The 26,761-nt window shown below is 44.4% G+C and overlaps 1 protein-coding gene across 2 annotated transcripts in view; it reads right to left on the bottom strand.

Moving 5' to 3' along the window:
• Positions 1–24,153, bottom strand: part of agap1 (ArfGAP with GTPase domain, ankyrin repeat and PH domain 1) — a 74,147-nt gene extending 49,994 nt beyond the window's left edge. The window contains exons 1-6 of one of the 2 annotated variants that reach the window (XM_079185690.1): positions 23,490–24,153; positions 5,465–5,523; positions 5,296–5,383; positions 2,583–2,668; positions 2,039–2,180; positions 1–96 (exon numbers count right to left, since the gene is read on the bottom strand). The exon at positions 1–96 is cut by the window's left edge and continues 39 nt beyond it. In XM_079185690.1, coding sequence (XP_079041816.1) covers positions 1–96; positions 2,039–2,180; positions 2,583–2,668; positions 5,296–5,383; positions 5,465–5,523; positions 23,490–23,652 — 634 coding nt within the window. In that variant the 5' untranslated portion in view covers positions 23,653–24,153. Of the gene's footprint in view, positions 97–2,038; positions 2,181–2,582; positions 2,669–5,295; positions 5,384–5,464; positions 5,524–11,697; positions 12,734–23,489 lie in introns of those variants that run through there. The other variant, XM_079185689.1, reaches the window with a different exon arrangement.
• Positions 24,154–26,761: the final 2,608 nt, after the last annotated feature.

Genomic DNA, 26,761 nt, shown 5'->3' on the forward strand with positions numbered 1-26,761 from the left:
CGCAGGTCTCGTAGTAGGTGCAGCGCTTCAGGTCGTTGGAGAGCTTCCTGGCTCGCCCGTCATCGATGACCCGAGGGTTAGACGAGCTGATGGCGTCTGAGGGACAGAGGGGACGTCAGGGTGTCCTCGTGTGTGTCCTCACTGTCTCCTCGTGTGTGTGTCCTCAGTGTCTCCTTATGTGTGTCCTAGGACCTTCCCTATCACCGTGCGTCTCCTGCATCCTTCCCTATCACCGTGCGTCTCCTGCATCCTTCCCTATCACCGTGCGTCTCCTGCATCCTTCCCTATCACCGTGCGTCTCCTGCGTCCTTCCCTATCACCGTGCGTCTCCTGCATCCTTCCCTATCACCGTGCGTCTCCTGCGTCCTTCCCTATCACCGTGCGTCTCCTGCGTCCTTCCCTATCACCGTGCGTCTCCTGCGTCCTTCCCTATCACCGTGTGTCTCCTACATCCTTCCCTATCACCGTGCGTCTCCTGCGTCCTTCCCTATCACCGTGTGTCTCCTGCGTCCTTCCCTATCACCGTGTGTCTCCTACATCCTTCCCTATCACCGTGTGTCTCCTACATCCTTCCCTATCACCGTGCGTCTCCTGCGTCCTTCCCTATCACCGTGTGTCTCCTACATCCTTCCCTATCACCGTGTGTCTCCTACATCCTTCCCTATCAGCGTCTGTCTCCTACATCCTTCCCTATCACCTTGTGTCTCCTACATCCTTCCCTATCACCGTCTGTCTCCTACATCCTTCCCTATCACCGTGTGTCTCCTACATCCTTCCCTATCACCGTCTGTCTCCTACATCCTTCCCTATCACCTTGTGTCTCCTGCATCCTTCCCTATCACCGTGTGTCTCCTACATCCTTCCCTATCACCGTCTGTCTCCTACATCCTTCCCTATCACCGTGTGTCTCCTACATCCTTCCCTATCACCGTCTGTCTCCTACATCCTTCCCTATCACCTTGTGTCTCCTACATCCTTCCCTATCACCGTCTGTCTCCTACATCCTTCCCTATCACCGTGTGTCTCCTACATCCTTCCCTATCACCGTCTGTCTCCTACATCCTTCCCTATCACCTTGTGTCTCCTGCATCCTTCCCTATCACCGTGTGTCTCCTACATCCTTCCCTATCACCGTCTGTCTCCTACATCCTTCCCTATCACCGTGTGTCTCCTACATCCTTCCCTATCACCTTGTGTCTCCTGCATCCTTCCCTATCACCGTGTGTCTCCTACATCCTTCCCTATCACCGTCTGTCTCCTACATCCTTCCCTATCACCTTGTGTCTCCTGCATCCTTCCCTATCACCGTGTGTCTCCTACATCCTTCCCTATCACCGTGTGTCTCCTACGTCCTTCCCTATCACCTTGTGTCTCCTACATCCTTCCCTATCACCTTGTGTCTCCTACATCCTTCCCTATCACCGTGCGTCTCCTACATCCTTCCCTATCACCGTGTGTCCTACATCCTTCCCTATCACCTTGTGTCTCCTACATCCTTCCCTATCACCGTGTGTCTCCTACGTCCTTCCCTATCACCTTGTGTCTCCTACATCCTTCCCTATCACCTTGTGTCTCCTACATCCTTCCCTATCACCGTGCGTCTCCTACATCCTTCCCTATCACCGTGTGTCCTACATCCTTCCCTTGCTCTCTTGATGCAGTGTAACTGCTCGTGGGGCGTTGGCGCCCCCTGCTGGTCAGCGTGTGTTTCACTCAGACAGATGTTGAACCTTTAACTGTTACAGATGTAAGAAGTCAAAGTAAATAAATGTATAATAGTAGAGAGTGTGATAGTTTAACACGTATGTGATGAAGTACTGTCTGCTTCATTTATTGATTTCATGTATTTATTTATTTAGATGTTCATCAACCTAAAGAAATCATGAATCCATATTTAACTGTAGCGATTAAACTCACCACCAGGAGGCAGCAGAGCCTCACACACCGTGTGTGTGTGTGTGTGTGTGTGTGTGTGTGTGTGTGTGTGTGTGTGTGTGTGTGTGTGTGTGTGTGTGTGTGTGTGTGTGTGTGTGTGTACCTTGCGTGCCCACCAGCACCAGCGGCAGGTCTGCAGCGTTCCTGAAGTTGTTGAGCCGGCTGTAGTAGTGATAGACCGTCTGGAAGCTGATCTCGTCCTCCAGACTGAAGACGAAGATCACGGCGTCGACCCACAGAGCAAACTGAGGAGTTCAACGGCTTCATTACATGGATGATTAAACTATAGATGTGTGAATATATTTATATAAATATGTGTGAGGTGGACTCAGAGGTTGTTGGATGAATAAATGAAATGAGAGCAGACGGGCCTTTAAGGAGGAGAGAGGAAACCAGTGAATTATTCACTAAGTCTGGACTCCATTTGGTCAGTTTGAGGTGGAAAGATGACCCACTTTCATCTGTGACACCAAAAGAGGAGCGCAGACGTACGGGTGCAGACGTACGTACGGGTGCAGACGTACGTACGGGTGTAGGCGTACGGGTGCAGACGTACGGGTGCAGACGTACGGGTGCAGGCGTACGGGTGCAGACGTACGTACGGGTGCAGGCGTCTGGGTGTAGGTGGGTGCAGCTGCAGTACTCACCTGAGCCTCTGGGGGGCCTCCTTCATCCCTGATGAGCAGCAGGTGACTCTGACCGTCCACCACGATCTCCTTCTTGAAGCGACCGCCTGAAGACAAACAACCAGACTCTAAAAGTCAGAGGTTTAATAACAGACATGTATAACATATTTATAACACATTTTAATATGAATACATGTTCTACAGCTGATCAGTGAGGGATCAATACTGTGAGGGATTCAGTGATTGATCGGAGGAACGACACTAAATGAGAGGATGATGATCAGGAGAACTGAGGTGAACACACACACACACACACACACACACACACACACACACTATATCTATTTAGAGACACAATGATGAACGTTTGTGACTTGTGGGAACTTCCTTTTTCATAAATGTTGGAAAACTGTGTGTATGTCTGTATGTGTGTGTGTGTGTGTGTGTGTGTGTGTGTGTGTGACCGTGTGTGTGTGTGTGTACATGCAGACATCTAAACTAACATGAAGCTACATGTTGAGTCACATCAAGTTCAGCATCAAATATAATCAGAACTTTATTTATACTTGATGTACTTTTACTTCACTACATCTGTACATTATAATACATGTAATAATATGTAAAACTTCACAAAAAACACTGAACCTGATCTGTTCTCAACGAAGAGATGGACTGATGAAGAGGATGAGCAAGAAGAAGAGGAAGAGGAGGAGGGAGATGAAGAGGAAGAGAGGGAGGAAGATGAAGAGGATAGTTACCTGCGTCCACGTCAGCTGGTTTACCACAGAAGAAGACAGAGAGCAGCCAGTTAATAACATGCAGAGAGAGAAACTCACCACCACGTTAAACAGAGAGAAACACCACAGAAGAAGAACCAGAGAGCGCACACAAACACCCTGCAGGAGAAGAAGAAGCCGCTCTTATTCTGAAATGATAAAGCTCGTCCCTGGATTGTGTTGAATAAACACAAACAGGATGTGTGGATGGCTACGTTGTTGATGTTGCCTTCACTGACCGTGCGGTTTTTATTGTCCTTTTTACCTGAACTCTAACCGATGGTGCGTTCAAGGACCCTCTGGAGCTTTGAGTGGAGCTGACCCATCCCATCATTCATGAGAGGAACAGTCACATTATTATCTTTGTCATATTTCATTTTCACGGATTCATCCAGAAGACAACAGACGTCCGAGTGTCCCTGAACGCAGCACAGAGCAGCAGAAATACTTGTGGCTTCAGCGGCTCTGAGGCGCTGCGGCCGCCTTCACAAGCTCCGCCCCCCCCACCCCGAAATCCCACGCTTATTTTAGAACCTCAGGAATTTCCAAACAACACGTCCTGCTGGTTTCTTCTTCTCTCCTCGGGAATGTGTAGTGTTCTAGAGCTCTTCTTCTTCTCTGGTTGTTGAACTCTGAACGAACCCTCTGAGCTCCTCCACTGAGGGACCAAAACCTACATCTGGATTTATGGGCGGGGCCACATCCCTAAAATAAGCCTCTGATGTTTTTAAAAGCTTTGAGAGGTCAGCGAAGGTTAACGAGACGTTTATTTATGTTGTAATTATGCTTTTTCATGAGAGGAAACCATAAATCTGAACTAACAGCAGGAATTTAAAAACATGCAGCAGCTGCACTCCAGGAGCTCCAAGCAGATGTTTCAGAGTAAAAGCCTGCAGCGGACAGGAGGGGCTCCAGAGGCTTTTAATGTGAAACATCTGTGCAGGAAGATGTTCTTTAGAATTAAAGTTTTGACTGTTGAATAATTAATTCAGGAAATATCTTTTGTGATCGGAAAATATTTATACATAGTATATAAAAGAATAATAATAAAGAACAAATAAATAAAATAAAAGTATAATAATAAAGAATAAATAAATAAAATAAAAGAATAATAATAAAGAACAAATAAATAAAAGAATAATAATAATAATAAAGAACAAATAAATTAAATAAAATAATAATAAAGAATAATAAAGAATAAATAAATAAAATAAAATAATAATAATAAAGAATAAATAAATAAAATAAAAGAATAATAAAAATAAATAAATAAAATAAAAGTATAATAATTAAGAACAAATAAATAAAATAAAAGAATAATAATAGAAACAAACTGGTACCACGTAAATAGAAAGGTGGATTCAACGGCTACCAGAATAAAAGCCTGAAGGAAGGAACTCCCTTCACAATAAAAGCCCTGAGGTGGTCCCTGACACATCAACAGCAGAAGAAGAAACCTTTTCTGGTGTTGAAATATTGAAGGAGCGTGATGAAGAGTCTAGAGTCTGCAGCAGCGTTCATATTTAATGAGAACGTTCTGATTGGTTCTCAAAGAACTCGATGAAAGATTCAAGAGCTCGGAGGGAAATCCTCATTCAGAGGATAAAAAGAGCGTTTATGAGATTTAATGTTACAGGATTACATCTTCAGACACTTTCTCTCAGAAGCTGAGTGTCCAGTCTTTATGCTAAGCTAAGCTAATCCAGCTCTACTGAACACACACAAGATTATTATGAATAAAACTAAAATAATAAGACATTATGATCTTATATGAAGCTGCATCAGATGATCTGTAGTGCTCTGTATTAAATATAGATGCGTAGCGTGACGACTCTTCTGTTTCTGCTCCGATGAGCTGATCTGAGTGAGGGGCTTCTAAAAGGGGAGGAGCTTCTTACAGAGGAGGAGGGGCTTCTGAAAGGGGAGGGGCTTCTTACAGAGGAGGAGGGGCTTCTTACCTTCAGGTGACTCCTCCTGGACGTACGTTCCCGTCAGGTACCGGTGGACCAGCGCCGACTTACCGCTGGCCAGGTTACCCACAATGCCCTGGGGGAAACAGTCAGATTAAATCGTGTCCTTTAACTGTGACTCGATGACGCTGATTGTAACTGGAGCCCCTGAACTCACCACTTTGAGCTCCGGCACCGTTCGGCTCAGCGTCCACTCCTGACTGTTCACGAACGCATCTGAGAGACGGAGAGACAACGAGACGTCAGCAGAGACCTCTTTAAAGACCTCCAGACTACATTAACCCTGCTGGTCTCTGGTGAAGTAGGTCAGTGGATCAGGTCCACTTAGAGCCCCCCAGACCTCTTTACTAATTCAGCAGCAATCTGTGTCTCCATGTCTTCAGCCTCCACCAGAGACACAATACATGGAGGCATTGTGTGTGTGTGTGTGTGTGTTGGTATCTCTCTGGAAAGAATCCAGTAAGAAGCGTTCCTATTGGCCGACAGACACACAGAGGACACATTGTGGAGTGTTTTTTTATGTCTTAACATCTCTGCCAGGCAGGATGTTGATCCAGCTGCTTCCTGTTTTCAGGGGGGGGGGGGGGGGGGGGGGGGCACCAGTCCCCTCTGCTGGTTCCCAGTACTGGACCCACTGACGGGGGGGGGGGGGGGGCACCAGGTGAGGCGTTCAATGGCTGCAGAGGTGAGCGGTTCATACAGTCACCTCTTAAAACACTGATACAGGCTTCAATGTGACGGCAGCACTTCAATGAGTCATCACAATAACAATGAAACAGAAGAAGAAGAGGAGGAGGAGGAGGAGGAGGAGGAGGAGGAGGAGGAGGAGGAGGAGGAGGAGGAGGAGGAGGAGGAGGAGGAGGAGGAGGACACACACACAAGAACAGGAGGAAGAACAGATGGAGATGAAGAGGAGCTTCGTCTCTCAGGAGGAAGAACTGAGAAATGAGAGCGAGCGTCATGGGACTGAAACCTTCATCATCATCTTCATCAGTTCATCCCTCTGTGCCAACGAGAAACACCACCGAAGAAGAAGAAGACGACTCGGTCTACTGTCATGAGCGTTCAGAGTTCACTGATGATGGAGGAGACACCAGATTATGACACATATGAGACCTTCAAGGACCACAAGAGACCAAGACCTGGAACCTGAACCAGAAGAGACCAACGAACCCAAGACCTGGAACCTTTAATCCCTGAGTGTGAAGAGTCCAAATCCTTCAACCAGCCCACCAAAGACCACACCAGACCTTCAGAGACCAGTCCACTACACACCAGACCTTCAGAGACCAGTCCACTACACACCAGACCCTCAGAGACCAGTCCACTACACACCAGACCCTCAGAGACCAGTCCACTACACACCAGACCCTCAGAGACCAGTCCACTATACACCAGACCCTCAGAGACCAGTCCACTACACACCAGACCCTCAGAGACCAGTCCACTATACACCAGACCCTCAGAGACCAGTCCACTACACACCAGACCCTCAGAGACCTTCAGACTCTCAGGAACTTGTTAGTTTATGTGAAAACAGCTGAGAGACAAACAGGAAGAAACACTTTGAAATGTTTAGAGACAAACACCAGGTCTCTGCAGAGCTCTGAGACTCTAGAGTATCACATGTATCACGTGTATAATGTGTATAACGTGTATAACGTGTATAATGTGTATAACGTGTATAATGTGTATAACGTGTATAACGTGTATAACGTGTATAACGTGTATAACGTGTATAATGTGTATAACGTGTATAACGTGTAGTAATATATGAAATAGCTCCTCTACTGGTCATATTCAGATGAGAAACGTGTTCATAAAGACAGAAAATGAACCAAAGAACAGATACAATGTGACTAAAGCTGCTCAACATATAAAACAAATATCTACTTTACAGAGGGAGGAACCGGTCAACACACACACACACACACACACACACTGACAGCTTTAACAGGACTGTTGTCTTGAGGTTGTGGGTGGAGTGTATCCTCAGGGCAGGGTGTGTGTGTGTGTGTGTGTGTGTGTGTGTGTGTGTGTGTGTGTGTGTGTGTGTGTGTGTGTGTGTGTGTGTGTGTGTGTGTGTGTGTGTGTGTGTGTTGGGGGTTAACCCTTCGTCTTTGCTTCACTGTGACGAATCGGAGCAGCGTGGCCTCATCGTCACACACACACACACACACACACACACACACACACACACACACACACACACACTGAGACGTTCCTATCAGAGGTTTAATATATTTAAATATCTACATTTATCCAAACTGAAGCTGCATTCAGTGGGACACACGCACGAGTCTCACTGATTTATATTCTTCATGTTTGTGAACAGATGAGGTTTGATTGAGGACGACGTGATTAAAGATGAAATCATTTCATTCTGCTGTAACTGAACCTTCCTCTGGTTTAAACAGCTTCAGATGTCTGTGCTACAGCTAAACTTTATATAAAAACTTTATAATAAATAATAAACTTCAGATTAGTTAGATTCAGTATTATTCTACTGACAGAACATATATGAATAATATATTCATGATGAAGGAACATTATTTAAACTATAACAAATCAATAGATACAACTTCATGAATAAAATATAAATACTGAAAGAAAAATAAACAAACTACTGTTATTATAAACTAACACACACACACACAGCTACATCAAACACACATTCCCGCAGACAAAACACACAAAACTATCACAAGCTTAATATACACACACACACACACTGACTGACCTAAATATCAGCCCTCTAAATCAGTTAGGCTGAACCATCCCCCACCCCACACACACACACACACACACACACACACACACACACACACACACACAGAGAGACAGTCATCCTCACACACACAGGTTTCCCATAGCAGAGCCGCTAGGTGTCCATTTAATCAGAGAGCTCATCATGTAGAGCAGAATTAGAATCAGAGTGTGTTTGTAACAGAGAAGTGTGTGTGTGTGTGTGTGTGTGTGTGTGTGTTAGCTTCACTGCTCTGAGTATGTTCAGCTCTTAGACTTCATCACATTCTATTTCCACACACACACACGTGATGCTCAGCTTCAGTGAGACGTCACACGTCTGATGGAAAATGTGCCCAAATCTCAGTTAGCCGTTAGCATGAAGCTAGCAGCAGCAGAACAGATGATTTATACGTCTCACATGATCACAAGTGACTCTCTGATTACAGCCGTCTGTGTGCTTCAAACTACTCCTGATGCATGCTGGACCCTGTGTGTGTGTGTGTGTGTGTGTGTGTGTGTGTGTGTGTGTTTCAGCCGTCTTACATCATAACACTGTCTTGGTGAACTGGTGTGTGTGCATGTTTTAAATCTGTGCTGCAGGATGCTGCCGAGTATCAAAGGGTTCAGTGTGTCGTCATCTGGCCTCTCATGGATTCTAGCCTTATGTAAGGGGGGGGGGGGGGGGGGGGGGCAGTGGTGGATTATGGGATGTACAGCCAACAAAGTTGTTGTATAGCGTGGTTGTTAAATATGACGATTTTAACACAGAGTTTGGTGTAAAAGCTCCGACTCTGATTGGCTGAAGACTTTAGTTGTAGTGTAGACAGGACAGTGAAGAGCTATCTTTATCACACACACACACACACACACACACACACACACACACACACACTCCTGCAGCAGTTAGGTGGAATGTGCTACTTCACTGCTTCCAAGGGCTTGTTCAAATAAGGGAGCATGTCCCTCTAAACCACACACACACACACACACACACACACACACACACACACACACACACACACACACACACACTTGCCACAAAAGTCCAATTTGGGTCTGAAGAGGAAGTAGGGAGGAAGGAGGGAGGAAAGAAGGAGGACACACATGCTCTCTGACCCCAGAACAACCTCTGCCCCCCCCCCCCCCCCCCCCCACACACACACACACACACACACACACACACACACACACACACTGAAAGTGGACAGACAGATCATTTAGTCCTCGCTGGAGAACCAGTTCAGTCCTTGGCCTAGTTTGGATTACCCATAATCCTCGGCTCCTCACCTCTGTGACCCCCTCATCATTAAACCTGATGTCATCTATAAAAGATGGATTATCATAAATATGTAAACAGGAAGTACATTTACACAATAAACAGACAACCGAAAACAGGAAATAAGGGAAGGAAAAGGAGACGAGAGGAGGGAAGGAAGCGAGGAATAAGAGTGTATGGAAGAAATGAGGAAGAGAAGGGACGAAGGAGAGGAGGGACAAGAGAGGGGGAAGGGAGAAAGAGGGAAACATGGAGGAAGGAAAGGGGGGACGTGAGGGGGAAGAGAGGAAGGAAGGAAGAAGGAAAGGATAGATTCATGGGAGAACATTATGAGAGGGAAGGAGGAGAGGAAGGAAGGAAGGAAGGAGGAGAGATGGAAGGATGTCAGAAAGGAGAGATGGAGAGATTAGAGGATAAAAGAGAGGTAAAGAAGTGGGGAGGAAGGAGGACATAAGATGGAGAGGGAAAGGAGGGATGCTAAGGAGAAGGAAGGAAGAATGAGAGAAGGAAAGAAGGAGGGAAGGAGAGTCAAGGGAAAGAAGTTGAGAGAGAAGGAAGGAGGGATGCAAGAGAGAAGATGAGGGGATAAGGAGAGGAAAAAGGAGGGGAGAGAAGGAAAGAAAAGACACAGAAGAGGGAAGGAAGAAAGGATGTGAGGGAGATGAAAATAAGGACAGAGGGAATGAGGAGAGCAGGAAAGGAAGGAGGGAAGGAAAGAGGAGGTCATCCCTCCGTCTCTCTGCTCCCTGCAGCATTTTCTCTTAATAGGATTTTCCCCCTATTATACCCCATTGTAGTGTGTGTGTGTGTGTGTGTGTGTGTGTGTGTGTGATAGTGTGTGTGTGTGTGTGTGTGTGTGTGTGTGTGATAGTGTGTGTGTGTGTGTGCATACAGGACTAGTTATGTATGAGGAGGATCAAAGCTTCAACTAAGAAACAGCTCGCTTCATCTGGAGGAGCTTCAACCATCTGAGGAGAGAGTGTGTGTGTGTGTGTGTGTGTGATATCAAGTCCTTTTCTCTCATAGAAGATAACTGGATGCAAAAGTAGACGCAGTAATTGGCAGCCCAGTATGTATGTGTGTGTGTGTGTGTGTGTGTGTGTGTGTGTGTGTTGGCATCTCTCTGGAAAGAATCCAGTAAGAAGCGCTCCTATTGGCCGATGTTTTGACACGCATGCATCACTTCTGCATGGCTGAGGATATAGGTCACACACACACACACACACACACACACACACACACACTCCGCCCTGAATACACACCCACATCCACACCCTTCAACACACAAACACACACATTCCCCTACATTGACTCCCCATAGACACACACACACACACACTGGTAGACTCCATTAAGTCTCAGTGTGTGTGTGTGTGTGTGTGTGTGTGTGTGTGTGTGTGTGTGATGAAGGTAAACAAGTAAAGAAAGAAGTGAGGTCACATTTCCCAGCATGCCTCATTCCTCTCAGGAATCCCAGTGATGTAAAGAACTACTAGAGATGTAGTTTTACTGGTAATACCACAAAGTTTACTTCAACCCCACGTTACTGTCATGTTCTACTACACCTCAGAGGTACATATTGTACTTTTTACTGTACTACTACATCTACGAGGTAGTAATATTTTAATAGCAGGTTACTTGTAAAAGAGTATTTATACTTGTAGTTGCTAAAGACTCAGAGTGAGCGGCTACACTTCCTGTCTCTTCCCTTCTCTTCCTGTTCACTTCCCATCTCTTGTCACTTCCTGTTCACTTCCCGTCTCTTGTCACTTCCTGTCTCTCCATTCTCTTCCCCTCACTTCCCGTCTCGTCACTTCCTGTTCACTTCCCGTCTCTAGTCACTTCCTGTCTCTTCCTGTTCACTTCCCGTCACTTCCTGTTCACTTCCTGTTCACTTCCCGTCTCGTCACTTCCAGTCTTTTGTCTCTTCCTGTCTCTCGTCACTTCCTGTCTCTTCCTTTCTCTTCCTGTTCACTTCCCGTCTCTTCCTGTTCACTTCCCGTCTCTTCCTGTTCACTTCCCGTCTCTTCCTGTTCACTTCCTGTCTCTTCCTGTTCACTTCCTGTCTCTTTCTGTTCACTTCCTGTCTCTATTTGTGTTTTAGTGAGACAGTTATTTACATTTTAAAGTAATGAAAGACAAACAGCAGAACAAACATCACCCTGCTGTCCAAAACAAACAACCCCCCACCCTCTGCTTCTACTAAACGCACACACGCACACACACACACACACAGAGATGTTCAACCTGAGGTCGGGGGCCCCACAAAGAGCCCAAGGGACCAACATGTCGAGGGCCGAAGCGACAGGAAGGAGGCTGTGCAGGTCACATGACAGCAGTGTGATGTCACACAGGTGCAGCGTTACCTCCGTTCACGCTCTCCATGCTGGACTGGGACGCCGCCACCCGGGGTCGCTCGGAGGCGGGGCTTCCCGACGGCGTGGAGGCCCCGCCCCTGGAGAAGATCCCGCTGAAGAAGCGAACCAGCCGCCTCTCGCTGGAGCGTCCGCCGCCGCCTCTCAACAGGAAGCCACCTCCCACTTCCTTGTCGGCCGCCGCCTCTGCCAGCCGCTGCAGGTCGCTGTTGTCCAGTGTGCGGTTCTTGTTGCCCCACCCTCTCAGCTCCATCATGGAGTCCGTCTTGTTCAGGACGGCGCCGACCTCCAGAGTCCTGCTCTTCTGTCTGGTGGGGTCGAGGAGCGGAGCCGGCGGCACGACGGCGGCGGCGTCCTCGCGGCCGATGCATCCGGAGCTGCTGTGGTGCTTCTCTTTGGACAACGCCCGCTGACGCAGCAGCTCGCCGCCGGGCCAGTGTCTGAAGCTGAAGCTGCGGCGTAGCACGCCGGCCGCACGTTTAGGAGGCGGAGTCTCTGGAGAAGGGGAGGCGGCCTTACTGTTGCTTTTGGGGAGCGGCGCCTTCAGAGGAGGAAGCGGGTCGGAGCTCCTCTCCTCAACGCTCCGAGCCTTCAGGAGTCTCTTCTTCTGGTCTACGGCTGCAGAGCAAAGATCTGCTTCCGGTGCTGATTTGATCTCCGGCGGCGCTGTGGCGTGCTCTGCCGCCGGGCCGCCGGCCTTCTCCTTCAGCTCCTTCTTTAAGACCCGCCTCCTGGCCAGCTTGAGCCTCCCCAGCTCCAGCTGACCCGTGCTGAACGTCCTGAAGTTCCTCATGTAGCCGCGGGACGACAAGTCCTCCGACTCCTCCTCCACCTCCTGCACCTCCTCCAGCAGGGCACCACGCTGGACCTCCGTGGAGTGCACCTTGTGGTTCTCTGTCCCACCGGCATCACCATCGTCATCTAAACTCTCCCTCTTCACCAAGGTGAGGGAGATCCGGTACACGGTCTTCCTCTGAGGCGTTCCTCTCTCCATCCGGTCCAGCAGGTACATCCTGATCCTCCTGCTCCTTTTTTAAATTCAGATCCTCTATTTAGAACTCCTCAGACCCGTTAAACCGGTTGAGCAGCACCACAGAAGAAGAAGACAGCTGCAGGGCGACTCGTCCAGATGTGCGTAAAAAGCGCATGAAAATACATTCCGTGTTCAATTCCGGGATTTAAACGTCCTCTGGTCTCAGGTCTCCGGTCTCTGGGTCTCCGCTGCCCCCGCACGGACCGACTCCTCTACCTACCCGGTCAGAGGGAGTCCTCCGCGGACTGCTCTGGATCCGGTCTCCACGTCTCCATAACTCTGTCTCCCTTTGTGCGCGCACATTCCCCCCCCCTCTCCCGCTCCTTAAAACCGGCTTCTAGTAGTGACCTAAACGCTCCTGGACTCCTTAGACCCGGACCCGGTCCTCTGCTCCGTAAAGCTCCGGTTTAAAGCTCCCTGACAGCGACACAAACACGGAGTCCCGGTCCTCCTCCGGTCCTCCTGCTCTGAGCGCACAGACCGGCTACAGCAGCGTGGAGGAGGGTGGCGGGAAAACCCGGAGCGGAGTCAGGAGGACACTGGACCTGAATCACCATGAAAATACTCAATGTGAGTATTTTCTATTTTCATGGTGTTTTATACTTTGTTGTACTTGTTCTACTTCCTATATACTTAAATATTAGGATTTCACACAAAAAATATTTTCTCATTTTATACAATATGATGTTTTGTTCCTGATTTTCCAACCAGAACAAAATTGTGTGTATACTGTGTAATTGTGTGTGTGTGTATATATATATATATATATATAGATCTATATATATATATATATTTGTACTTATATTTTATTATCATTATTATTCCCATTTGTATTATTGTTGTCATTATTATATGACGTATATTAGTGTCTTTCACATCCTTTAACAGCGCTCTATAAATAAATATATGAGCATTATTATTATTATAATTATTCAAATCAAAAGAGAAGAACTCCAGCTCTGGTTTATATTCAGGACAGTAGAAGAAGAACTCCAGCTCTGGTTTATATTCAGGACAGCAGAAGAAGAACTCCAGCTCTGGTTTATATTCAGGACAGCAGAAGAAGAACTCCAGCTCTGGTTTATATTCAGGACAGCAGAAGAAGAACTCCAGCTCTGGTTTATATTCAGGACAGTAGAAGAAGAACTCCAGCTCTGGTTTATATTCAGGACAGCAGAAGAAGAACTCCAGCTCTGGTTTATATTCAGGACAGCAGAAGAAGAACTCCAGCTCTGGTTTATATTCAGGACAGTAGAAGAAGAACTCCAGCTCTGGTTTATATTCAGGACAGTAGAAGAAGAACTCCAGCTCTGGTTTATATTCAGGACAGTAGAAGAAGAACTCCAGCTCTGGTTTATATTCAGGACAGTAGAAGAAGAACTCCAGCTCTGGTTTATATTCAGGACAGTAGAAGAAGAACTCCAGCTCTGGTTTATATTCAGGACAGTAGAAGAAGAACTCCAGCTCTGGTTTTCCAGACTACACTGGTTTCCATGAACGGGGTGGAGCCTCTTGCTCTGGCTCCTCTTCCTCTCTCTCCTCTTCTTCATCACATCTGGTGGAAACAGCAGCAGCTGATTCTGTGTCTTGTTGCTCAGGTTTTATTATTATCTGTCTGAAGCCGGTTCCACTTCCTGAACCTTTACTTTGAAAAGCATGACATGTGATCTCTACTTCCTCACACATTTTACTTTGTTGTAACTACAGCGATAACTCTGATTTACTGCAATTTGAGATTAATCAAGATTAGAGAAGCAACTTTTCACACACACACACACTTAATCCCCCCCCGCGGGACGTCTTTTCGCCGAACATGAAGAAGAAAGTCCTCCTGACACATGACCGATCTCTCCTTCTAGTTATTAGAGAAATAGTGGATAAAAAAGGCTTTTATTGTGAAAGTTCTAGTGATCTTGAGAGTATTAAAAACGCTTGAGGACGGACACACACACACACACACACACACACACACACACACACACACACACACACACACACACACACACACACACACACACACACACACACACACACACACACACACACACACACACACACACACACACACACACACACACACACACGCTTTATGTCCGTTTATAAAATAGTTATATTTGTAGTCTTTTATTTTGAAGGGCTGATCCAGGTGGTCATACAGGTTTAATCTGTTCACATGGTCTCTGGAGACACTCGGGGTCTTATCAGGACCTGCAGACTCACAACACCCCCCCAACCTAACCCCCCAAATCTGGTCTGTGAAGACCAGCAGAAACAAGCTCCGCCTCCTCCTGGGACTCAAGGGTCCAAAGATGTATTCAAGTCTTTAGAAATCCCCTGTGTATTTAAATAAAACTGTCCTTATTTCTATAATGATATTATAGTATTTTTTATATATATATATATATAAATATATGTATATATATATATATATATATATATATATATATATATATATATATATATATATATATAAATATACATATCTATATATATCTATATATAGATACGTATATTTATAAAATCGAATAAAAGAGACAAAAAATAAGCAGAAAATACAAGTTTTGCTTCATGAATAAAAATGAAAGGATTCGACACGCGCACACGCACACGCACACACGCACACGCACACCTCAGAGTATTTTTCTTTTTCTGCATCAAAGCGAGGGAGCCCCCCCTCCCTCTCCTCTCCTCTCCCCCCGAGACGAGGGAAAATGGGTCAGTTAGGGGGAGGTGGGGGAGCAGAGGGAGGACCCCCTGCTGGGTGGAGGAGGCGCATCCACACACACACTCTACATACTAATGTACTCAGAGCAAAGGATTCTGGGAATAAAGAGTCCAGATTGTGTTATTTTGTCCCACGTTTGAGACGCAGATGAACCAGTGTTACTGTCTCTTTAAGAGAGGAGCTGTTCTCACCTGAGGAGACGACAGGTGAGCAGCAGCAAGACATGAGGAGAGAAGAAGAGAGGAACCAATCAGAACCTCTAACACACACGCACAGGTGAGACAGAGGAGACAAGGAGGGAGAGGAGGGAGGAAAGGAAGAGTCAAGGAGACAGGAAAAGAAAGGGAAAAGGAGAGGAAATGAAAGGGTTAAAGAGAAAGGAAAGGAAGGGAGAAGGGAACAAGGAAAGGTAACGAGCAGGCCCCACCCCGTTGCCATGGTGACCAGCTCTCACGGCTGACTTGGCGCTGGATGGATGAACAGCTGAGCTACTGAGCATGTGCAGAACGAGATACTCATATATATATATATATATATATATATATATATATAAACAATAAAATATCAAGTTCATTAAAACACTAAGAAAATGAAAAATATGCTTAAAATAATTACAATCAAATAAAGTTAAAATAAATGAAAATATACATTCAAATATTATCTAAAAATATACAGAAGATAAAAAACAAGACTAACAATTGTAGATTCTTCTTCTATTGTTTCTGTGCTGCAGCACAGATGGAGGTCAGCTCATTATGAATACATGAATATATAAAAACAAGTAAACACACACACACACACACACACACACTTTTAAGTCGGAGGAAGAAGAAAGAAGACAGCTGATGTCCAAAACCCCCGAGAGAGGCTACGATATGCAAAAACTAGAACCTCACACACACACACACACACACACACACACACACACACACACACACACACACACACACACACACACACACACACACACACCTGGTGTCTGAATTAAATAGTTTGTGTTTCTATTAAAGGAAAGAAGAAGATCAATAAAACTGCTGATTACACACTTTTCAACAGTCAAGAACATCTTTAGGAACAAATAAATAAACGCACGCACACACACACACACACACACACACACACACACACACACTTGCTGTCAAACATCAGCAGAGATGTTAGAGGATCAATTGAAATGTCTCACAGGAAGTGTGTGTGTGTGTGTGTGTGGGGGGGGGGGGCACATGACAACACGTGTACAGAACACACACACATGTATATAAACACACACAAGTACACACACGTACTAGAGACATCATTAGAGAGAGACATTCATTATTCAGAGGCTCTGAAGAGTCCCGAGTGTGTGTGTGTGTGTGTGTCAACAGGGATCAGAGGAAGCTAATTGGTTCCCACCATCCACAGTGCATTGTGTGTGTGTGTGTGTGTGTGTGTGTGTGTGTGTGTGTGTGTGTGTGTAACAGTTTAATAAGTGAGATTAATGGCTGCAGGCAGGTTGATCAACTGGGCAACGTTGCCACAACACTAACACAACTGATATATTTTGATATCACACACACACACACACACACACACACACACACACACACACACACACACACACACACACACACACACACACACACACACACACACACACACACACACACACTAAATTCCCAGCATGCCTCTCATAGCAGGAAGTGCCCACAGCGCTCTGCTGCCCCCTGCTGGTGAGCTTCCAGCATCACTTCTATGTATTAAATGATGCCTTCGGGGACCTCTACAGTCACTCCAATAACTACTGGTGCTGTGGAGGTATTCAACACAAACCAGGAACTCATTAAAGAAGAAACACGCGATGAAAGACTTCTACAATATACATTCATTTAAAATGGGTTTATTATAGTTCTATAGTTTTGAGATAAATAACAAACAGACATGTCTTTAGGAGCGTAAACCACAGAAGAAGAACAAACAAACATGTCTTTAGAAGTGTAAACCACAGAAGAAGAACAGACGTGTCTTTAGGAGCGTAAACCACAGAAGAAGAACAAACAAACATGTCTTTAGAAGTGTAAACCACAGAAGAAGAACAGACGTGTCTTTAGGAGCGTAAACCACAGAAGAAGAACAAACAAACATGTCTTTAGAAGTGTAAACCACAGAAGAAGAACAGACGTGTCTTTAGGAGCGTAAACCACTGAAGAACAGACGTGTCTTTAGAAGCATAAACCACAGAAGAAGAACAGACGTGTCTTTAGGAGCGTAAACCACTGAAGAACAGACGTGTCTTTAGAAGCATAAACCACAGAAGAAGAACAGACGTGTCTTTAGGAGCGTAAACCACAGAAGAAGAACAGACGTGTCTTTAGGAGCGTAAACCACAGAAGAAGAACAGACGTGTCTTTAGGAGCGTAAACCACAGAAGAAGAACAGTCATGTCTTCAGGAGTGTAAACCACAGAAGAAGAACAGACGTGTCTTTAGGAGCGTAAACCACAGAAGAAGAAGAACAGACGTGTCATGGGTCAGTCCAGGCTGAAGGGGGCGCTGGAGTCATATAGGAGGGACATAAATAAGAAGAAATATGGAGAATAATATGAAAATAAATGTGGAATAACTACATATAATACTGTAATTTATTATTAATTTTTATCCCTGTATTTTTCCCCTATTTCACATTAATTTACTTATTTATTATTTCGTTAATTTCTCTTTATATTGGTAAAATTATATTTATTTATTCACATTTATTTTATTATTCTTTTACAGATTTATTATTATTTTTTACATTATTATGACATCTTGACATTTGGTTTCTTTACTTCAAAAGAAACAACACTTAACGATGATGAACAAAGAAGTTTATTAATCCAAATAATTTAAATTGATAATTTATTCATAAATGTTTTACTGTATTTGTAGGCTACACTGAGCTTCAAACAGCAGAAAAGAGTAAATTAATCCTTTATATATACTGTCCACCTGCAGGGGGCGCTGTGCTCACACAATAAGTGGGTCAGGTTCATTTAAAACCTCAATGTGTCATCAAATATATATAAATATTTATTTATTAAAGATTTAACAGGTCACAGGTTCAAAGCATGGACACTTGTCACTTCCTACATCTCCCAGAATGCCTTTCAACAACTCCAAAGAACGCAAGTTCAAGAAGAGAAGAAGAAAGATGAAGGAGGTTGAGGAGAGAGGAGACACGGTCGGGAGAGGAAATAAGAAGAGGAGAGGAGACGAGGAGAGAGGAGACGAGGAGAGAGGAGACCTTTATGAATGAAGTATCACAGACTACAGGAAGAAAGAATGGAGGTGAAACGTGATCATTAGACACAGGTCTGAACAGTCCTTCCTGTCTCTGTAGACCAGGACCCAGAGCTTCAGACCAGCTGACAGCTGAGTGTAAATGTAACAGCAGAAGAAGAAGAAACGAGGCGTTCGTGTTCTTATGGAGTCTAATTAACGAGCTAATGAATCATTAATAAGTGAACGAGGCCTTCAGGGGCTTTAGGAGCATCTGCTGCTGGAAAACACAAACATGGAGGAGCTGAAGAAGATCTGAAGAACCAGACCACGGGACAGGAAGTGACATCACCACCGACGATAAAATAAGAGCTCATTGTTGAGGACAGGAAGCCACACAGGAGACGCGGTGCGGTGCGTTCAATGACCACAGCTTCCTCCGTAGTAAAGGAGACCGGCAGCAGCTGCAAAAACATCCAGTCTCTACTTCCTGTTTACTTTATTATTAGAGTCAAGTATATATATATATATATATATATATTAATAATAATAATAATGTGTATTTGTAGCACATTTTTTTGTCATTTTCTTAAATATCATCTGATGAAGCCGTTAAAGGTGTTTTATCAGGTAAACATGTTGTGTAATAAGAGGCTTTGACCCCTCAGCTCTTCGTCCCGTCTGTTGCATCATCATCATCATCATCATCATCATCATTGATGAAGAGTAAACACTCTTTGTGAAGCAGAATAAAGAGCTTGACGAGCCGACGGCGCTGCATTGAGTGACATCAGAGCAGCTTCTCTAATGGGACCCGGAGAGTTTACCCACAATCCCCAGCGTCTGAATAATATAAATATTATCAGATTCTTATTCTGTAATATCAACAATTAAATTACATATAGGAATGAATACAAAAAGAATGTAAAATAAAATAATATTTAAATAAAGTAAAATATAATATAATAACGTAAACAAAAAAAGTACTAGAAAAGAAATAAAAAAGAAAGTAAAATTAGTAAGATTAGTGAAACAAACCTTTAAACATCCTAAAGCTGTTTTAATCCCAGAATAAAATGTAATCCGTCCACTAAAGCTACTCTTATTCTGAAGGACTGGAACAGATTACATCATCGTGAGAACAGACTGCCCTTCATATTTATGTCGTTAATCATCAACTACGGATCATTTTATCTTCGTTTGAACACAGTTATGAGGAGGAAAATACAATAAAGTGTTATTTATTATTCAACGCTGAGAAAACAGCTTTAAACACTACATTACCCATGAGCCTCGGTTCTGTTGCTATAAAGCCGGTCAGAAGAGTTTAAACTGAAGGTTGTAGTGAGAGTTTTGTCAAATGTTTACTTTGAATTACAAGCTGTGATTGGACGGTTCTGGGAGTTGTAGTTGACTTCTTAACAGAGCTGTCACTGGATCAACCGTCACTGGATCAACCGTCACTGGATCAACCGTCACTGGATCAACCGTCACGGGATCAACCGTCACTGGATCACTGGATCGGCTGTCACTGGATCACCCGTCACTGGATCACTGGATCGGCTGTCACTGGATCAACCGTCACTGGATCACTGGATCGGCTGTCACTGGATCACCCGTCACTGGATCACTGGATCGGCTGTCACTGGATCAACCGTCACCGGATCACTGGATCGACCGTCACTGGATCACCGGATCACTGGATCGACCGTCACTGGATCAACTGTCACTGGATCAGCTGTTTCCTCTCTGGACCTTTAACTAAAGATGACATCATTCTCTTCCTATTGGGATCAGTCAGACGATAGAAATGATCTTAAAATAATGAAGATATTTAACTAAAGTTAGATATTTGTTTTAATAATCAGATGAACAAACAATCAAAGTGATCGATCCAGAGTTCTGGACTAAAAGACGTGACTTTGACGTATTTATTATTTAACACTAAATCTCCTTTAATTAAATAAAAAGATGCAAAAGGTCTGAGTCAGCTAACGTTAGCACCGCCGCCTCCACTGAGCGCGCTCACACCCCCCCTCCCTGATTTGCTGAGTCATGCTTGACCTGGTGCAGTGAAAGAGAGAGAACGAGTGATTGTGATGAACAAGAGGAGCAGAGAGACAGACTGCTACGTAACGTCTAAATAAAGCATTCCCCCACAATCAGCTGTTACATAATGGCCGCTATCGGCCACAATAACACACAGTACCTGTGTGATGCTAACATCGAGCTAATGATGCTAACAGGAAATAAAGAGACAAACATGTAACAACAGCCAACAACAGCCAACAACCTGTAACAACAGGTAACAACAGCCAACAACCTGTAACAACAGGTAGCAACAGGTAACATGTAACAACATGTAACAACAGGTAACAACAGCCAACATGTAACAACCTGTAACAACAGGTAACAACAGCCAACATGTAACAACATGTAACAACAGGTAACAACAGCCAACATGTAACAACATGTAACAACAGGTAACAACAGCCAACATGTAACAACAGGTAACATGTAACAACATGTAACAACAGGTAACAACAGCCAACATGTAACAACATGTAACAACAGGTAACAACAGCCAACAGGTAACAACAGGTAACATGTAACAACATGTAACAACAGGTAACAACAGCCAACATGTAACAACATGTAACAACAGGTAACAACAGCCAACATGTAACAACATGTAACAACAGGTAACAACAGCCAACATGTAACAACATGTAACAACAGGTAACAACAGCCAACATGTAACAACAGCCAACAACCTGTAACAACCTGTAACAACAGGCAACAACAGGTAACAACAGCCAACATGTAACAACCTGTAACAACAGGCAACAACAGGTAACAACAGCCAACATGTAACAACAGCCAACATGTAACAACATGTAACAACAGGTAACAACAGGTAACAACAGCCAACATGTAACAACATGTAACAACAGGCAACAACAGGTAACAACAGCCAACATGTAACAACAGGTAACAACAGCCAACATGTAACAACATGTAACAACAGGCAACAACAGCCAACAACAGCCAACAACCTGTAACAACAGGCAACATGTAACAACAGGCAACAACAGGTAACAGCCAACATGTAACAACAGGTAACAACAGCCAACATGTAACAACATGTAACAGGTAACAACAGCCAACAACAGCCAACAACCTGTAACAACAGGCAACATGTAACAACATGTAACAACAGGCAACATGTAACAACAGGCAACAACAGGTAACAACAGCCAACATGTAACAACATGTAACAGGTAACAACAGCCAACATGTAACAACATGTAACAACAGGTAACAACAGCCAACATGTAACAACAGCCAACAACAGGTGAGTCTGATCAATAACATTATGAACCCCTAACCCTTTTCCGTGCCTTGCTCAATAACCACGTTGTATGAAACATGAGTCACACAGAGTCCTGAGGACAAACACACACACACACACACACACACACACACACACACACACACACACACACACACACACACACACACACAGACTCACACACACACACACGGTGAGGATAAACCAGGTCACATGGTGCGTTCACTGACTGCAGGCCGCCAAAATAAGAGAAAAGCAGCAGGAAGCACAAAGGAAGAGAAGGTGTGTTACGGCAGAGAGTAGAGGAGAAGAGCTCCACCTGTTCTACTCTACTGAGATCTACTGAAGCAGGAACAGCATGTCAGTTTCATTCATTGTGTAAATCCTGACCTACAACAGACTCTGGTTCTTGTAGTTCTCAGAGTTAATGATCAGCCTCTAACATCTGGTTCTTGTAGTTCTCAGAGTTAATGATCAGCCTCTAACATCTGTACCGGGGTCACCTGCTGTAGGAGTCAGGACACATCTGGGAGGTTACGTAACAACACGTCCAGATGTGCACAGCAGCAGGATGATGATGACAGCTCAGCTGCTGTTTGGTTATTTCAGCATGAAAGCAGAACGAGTCATCGAGGGGGGGGACAGTAGCAGAGGGGGGGGGGGGACAGTAGCAGCGAGTCATCGAGGGGGGAGACAGTAGCAGGGGGGGGGGGGGGGGAGACAGTAGCAGGGGGGGGGGACAGTAGCAGCGAGTCATCGAGGGGGGAGACAGTAGCAGCGAGTCACCGCTCTGACTCATTGTGTCATGAAGCTCACACAGATGTGCAGCACAGAGAGCTAAACACTCCACATCTGCTCAAATATACACAAATATTCAAACCTCCTTCATTTTACAGCTGATTACCAAAATAAAAACAGAGGAGGAGGAGGAGGAGGAGAGGAAGAGGAGGTGAGGAAGAAACAAGGACACAAGGAGAGGAGACAAGGAAACATTGAGGAGGAGGAGAGAGTGGAGAGTAAAGGAAGAGGAGGTGAGGAAAAAACAAGGACACAAGGAGAGGAGACAAGGAAACATTGAGGAGGAGGAGAGAGTGGAGAGTAAAGGAAGAGGAGGTGAGGAAAAAACAAGGACACAAGGAGAGGAGACAAGGAGATGAGATGAGAGGAAGGGAGGAGGAGGAGAGGAGAGGAAGAAACAAGGACAGGAGAGAGGAGACAAGGAGATGTGGAGAGGAGGTCAAGTAGAGAGGAAACAAGGAGACAACGAGCTACGAGTGTCTTTACAGTAAAGTATGTTCTGTGACTCTGTAAAGTGTTGATCCCCTCCTTCATCACTGAAGAACACCAGGACGACCACCACATCAACAGACCACTCCGGGTCCAGGATTTGAGGTCCATGTTAGGACCCCTTCCCACCCTCCCACCCTCCTGTCCTACCTTCGATCGCGATCACATGCTCCCGGATCTGGTTCTGCAGCAGCGGCTCCTCCACCCGCTCCAGCAGCTCGTAGATGGAGTAGATGTTGGGGTGCACGGACTCGAACCTCTGGATCTCGCCTCGGATGGCGGCGGAGTTGGCGAGGTGCTGCTGGTAGTTCATGATGTAGTGAAGGAGGGCAGGAAGGAGACAGCGGTGTCCTCCTGGAGCTCTTAAATCATGCTGCTCTCCTCTGGACCCTGGTGAACTTCACACGTCTGTTTCTCAGCTATACTGTTAATATAATAATAATATAATATATAGTCTGTTCTGTTTAAAAACACACTGTATCCTCCTTTATACCCAGGGCGTTTAAAATGGGGTTAACCGAGCTTTTAGAGTCATTTTGCGGCCAGAACTGACCAGAGGAGAACGATAAAAAACGGCCTTGTTTGTGCTAGGTGGCTAGGCTAGTTAGCTCGAGCTAACGAGCTAGCTGTGGCTAGCTGCCTGTTCCAGGTCCGTCCGTTGTTTTGTCTCCAGGACCAGCTGCGCACTACTTAACCTCCGTCCAGGATTTTTAAACCCCGCCACCGCGGGAGTAGGGGGCTCCTAAATCCGAGTTCCCGGTGTCGGTTAACGGATAACGACACGTACGTTTAAAGGTGCGAGTTCGGGTCCCAAAAACACTTTCCCCGCTGCTGCTGTGAGGTCCATCCCGTTGGAGAGCCTCGGTATCCCGGCTGGGAAGCGGAGCGTCTCAAAGGTAACACACACCGAACAGCGAAGAGATCCGGTGGTGACTTTCAAAATAAAATAAGCGCTGGAAAGTTTATTTACTCACAGTACCGCACTTAAGTGCACATTTTGAGGTACTTGTATTTTACTTGAGTATTTCTATTTGTATGCCACTTTATACTGACAGTTTTAGTTACTTCTCAGATTCAGATCATTAAAATAAAATATAATGATTTAACACATTATGGTATATAATTATAAATTAAACCACCCATCAGTTTATAAAGCCATTAAAATGAGTTAAAACATTACCAGCTGCCACATTTTCTCACCAAACATCCAAAATATACATAATTTAGGCTTTTATTTTGAACGCCAAACTTCCCTGTTTCCGGTCTCTCTTTTCTAGCCGGCGCGTGCTTGACGCAGCGGAGTTCAAGTACGTATTGCGTGGATTCTGCGCAAAAAAGACTTACGCTTTCAAAATAAAGCTCCAAAGCAGTAATCAGACAAACAAATAATTACATTTGAGTTTATTTACTATAATTACATGAACATATATGTGTGTGTAGTTTTCTACATTTGTGAACTACATGATGAAAAACAAAATCATTGATTTTAATTCAGGGCCCTTTCAAAATAAAGCTCCCAAGCACTAATCAGACAAAAAAAGCATTACATTTCAGTTTATTTGCTGTATTTAAATGAACATATTCATGTTTATATTTCTCTACATTTGTTAAATACATGATAAAAAAAAAATCATTGATGTTAATTCAGGGCCCTTTCAAAATAAAGCTCCCAAAGCACTAATCAGACAAAAGGGCATTACATTTCATTTTATTTGCTATATTTACATGAACATATTTGTGAACGTCTTTGTTAACGACATGATGAAAAACAAAATCCTTGGCTACAAAACCCCGCCTGTAGTACTGCGTGGTATTTGTACATGAATAAATACCTCATTCATAGAGTCGTTGGTTGTGTTCCAGCGGCTCTGTTGTGTTGAAGCTCCATCCAGCAGTAGATGGTGAACAACGCCTCCTTTATTCCTCCTTTATTCCTCCCACTGCTGTCGCTCTGATGCAACATGAAGCGTGTTTCTGTCCCGTTATCGGGACCAGCGTGGAGGTTCTCTATACTCTTATTGTGAAAGAGGAAGGAAACACTTTGGCTTTCTCACATGTTGTGACGAGCGGAACCAGAAAGAGTTCTTTGTCTTCACTTTATCTTCAGAGGTCAAATGATCCAGCAGGTCAAATAAAGGAGCTCCTTTTAGAGAGTAACACACATAATTCTGTCTGTTTATTTGTCATTAATGCCAGTGTTTCTCTGAAGGTGTGGCATCGGGAGGGAAACGTAGTTATTATAGAATAATAATAATTTAGATCATCAGCTGATCAGAGGGAATCAAACCGGATTAGTTGAAGCTCTATTTAAACATTCTTTATCGCTTTATCGAGAGAACTGGATCCTCCTACATGTGCTCCTCCTCCTCCTCCTCCTTCTCCTCCTCCGGTCTATCCTCTCCATGAACACAGATGTGATGATGACATCATGTTCATCTCTAGGAGGCGTTTGCAGCTGATTTCATATTGTGGATATTTTGCTCTCAGAGTTTTTATTCTTCATGTATTTGCTCAGAAACAAAGAAACAAGTGAAGAGAAGAAGAGAAGAACAGAAGGTGTGTTCTCCATGTCCTGAGTTCTGTGATGAGCGTTGTTGAGTCGGTGGGGACATCTAGTGGACATATATATATATATATATATATATATATATATATATATATATATATATATATATATATATGACTCATGTTTTATTATTATTATTATTATTATACTGCTTGTATTTAAATGTGTTTATAATGAGCCATTGTTTTGGGTCAAAGGTATAAAGATGTATTTATTGTTCTGTGTCGGTGGAATGACTGTAAGTAACTCATTAAATGTAATAGATTACATTAGAAGCACTAAATACACCATTCAGTACACACACTGTGAAAATAGAAGTATTTTATTTGGCAAATCATTAATTTATTATTGTTTTTGTTTCTGGAATACGTTTCAAGAAAAGCAGCCGATCGCCTCAAAGGAAGCGATCGGCTGCTTTTATTGTGAAAAGACTTTAAGACACAAATGAGTCTCTTCAAGAAGAGACGATTAAAGAGACATGAAGGCACTGAAGGCCTCTTCTTCACTGATTCTGTGCCGCAGTGAGAGTTCTACATCCTTTAGACAGAAGAAGAAGAACGTGCGCAGTATAAAGACACAAGTACACAGACGCTGGTGTACTTTGAGTACTTTGAGTGGTTTTTATGTTGGTACGACTCCAACAAACTAGAATGCTAAATGATGCTAAACGCTATAATGTGTAGTAGGTAGAGTACCTGAACAGAGTACCTGAGCAGGTAGAGTCCACGTGCTGTAGTCCAGGTAGAGGATCTGGACCAGAAGCAGCTTCAAACTAACTGAACGATGACGGGAGATTCTTCAACACGACCTCAAACACATCCAGATCATTTTCAAACGTGGACTTTATACATGTGGA

The sequence above is a fragment of the Pholis gunnellus genome (genome assembly GCF_910591455.1).
Source record: "Pholis gunnellus genome assembly, chromosome: 24".
Classification (NCBI taxonomy): Eukaryota; Metazoa; Chordata; class Actinopteri; order Perciformes; family Pholidae; genus Pholis; species Pholis gunnellus.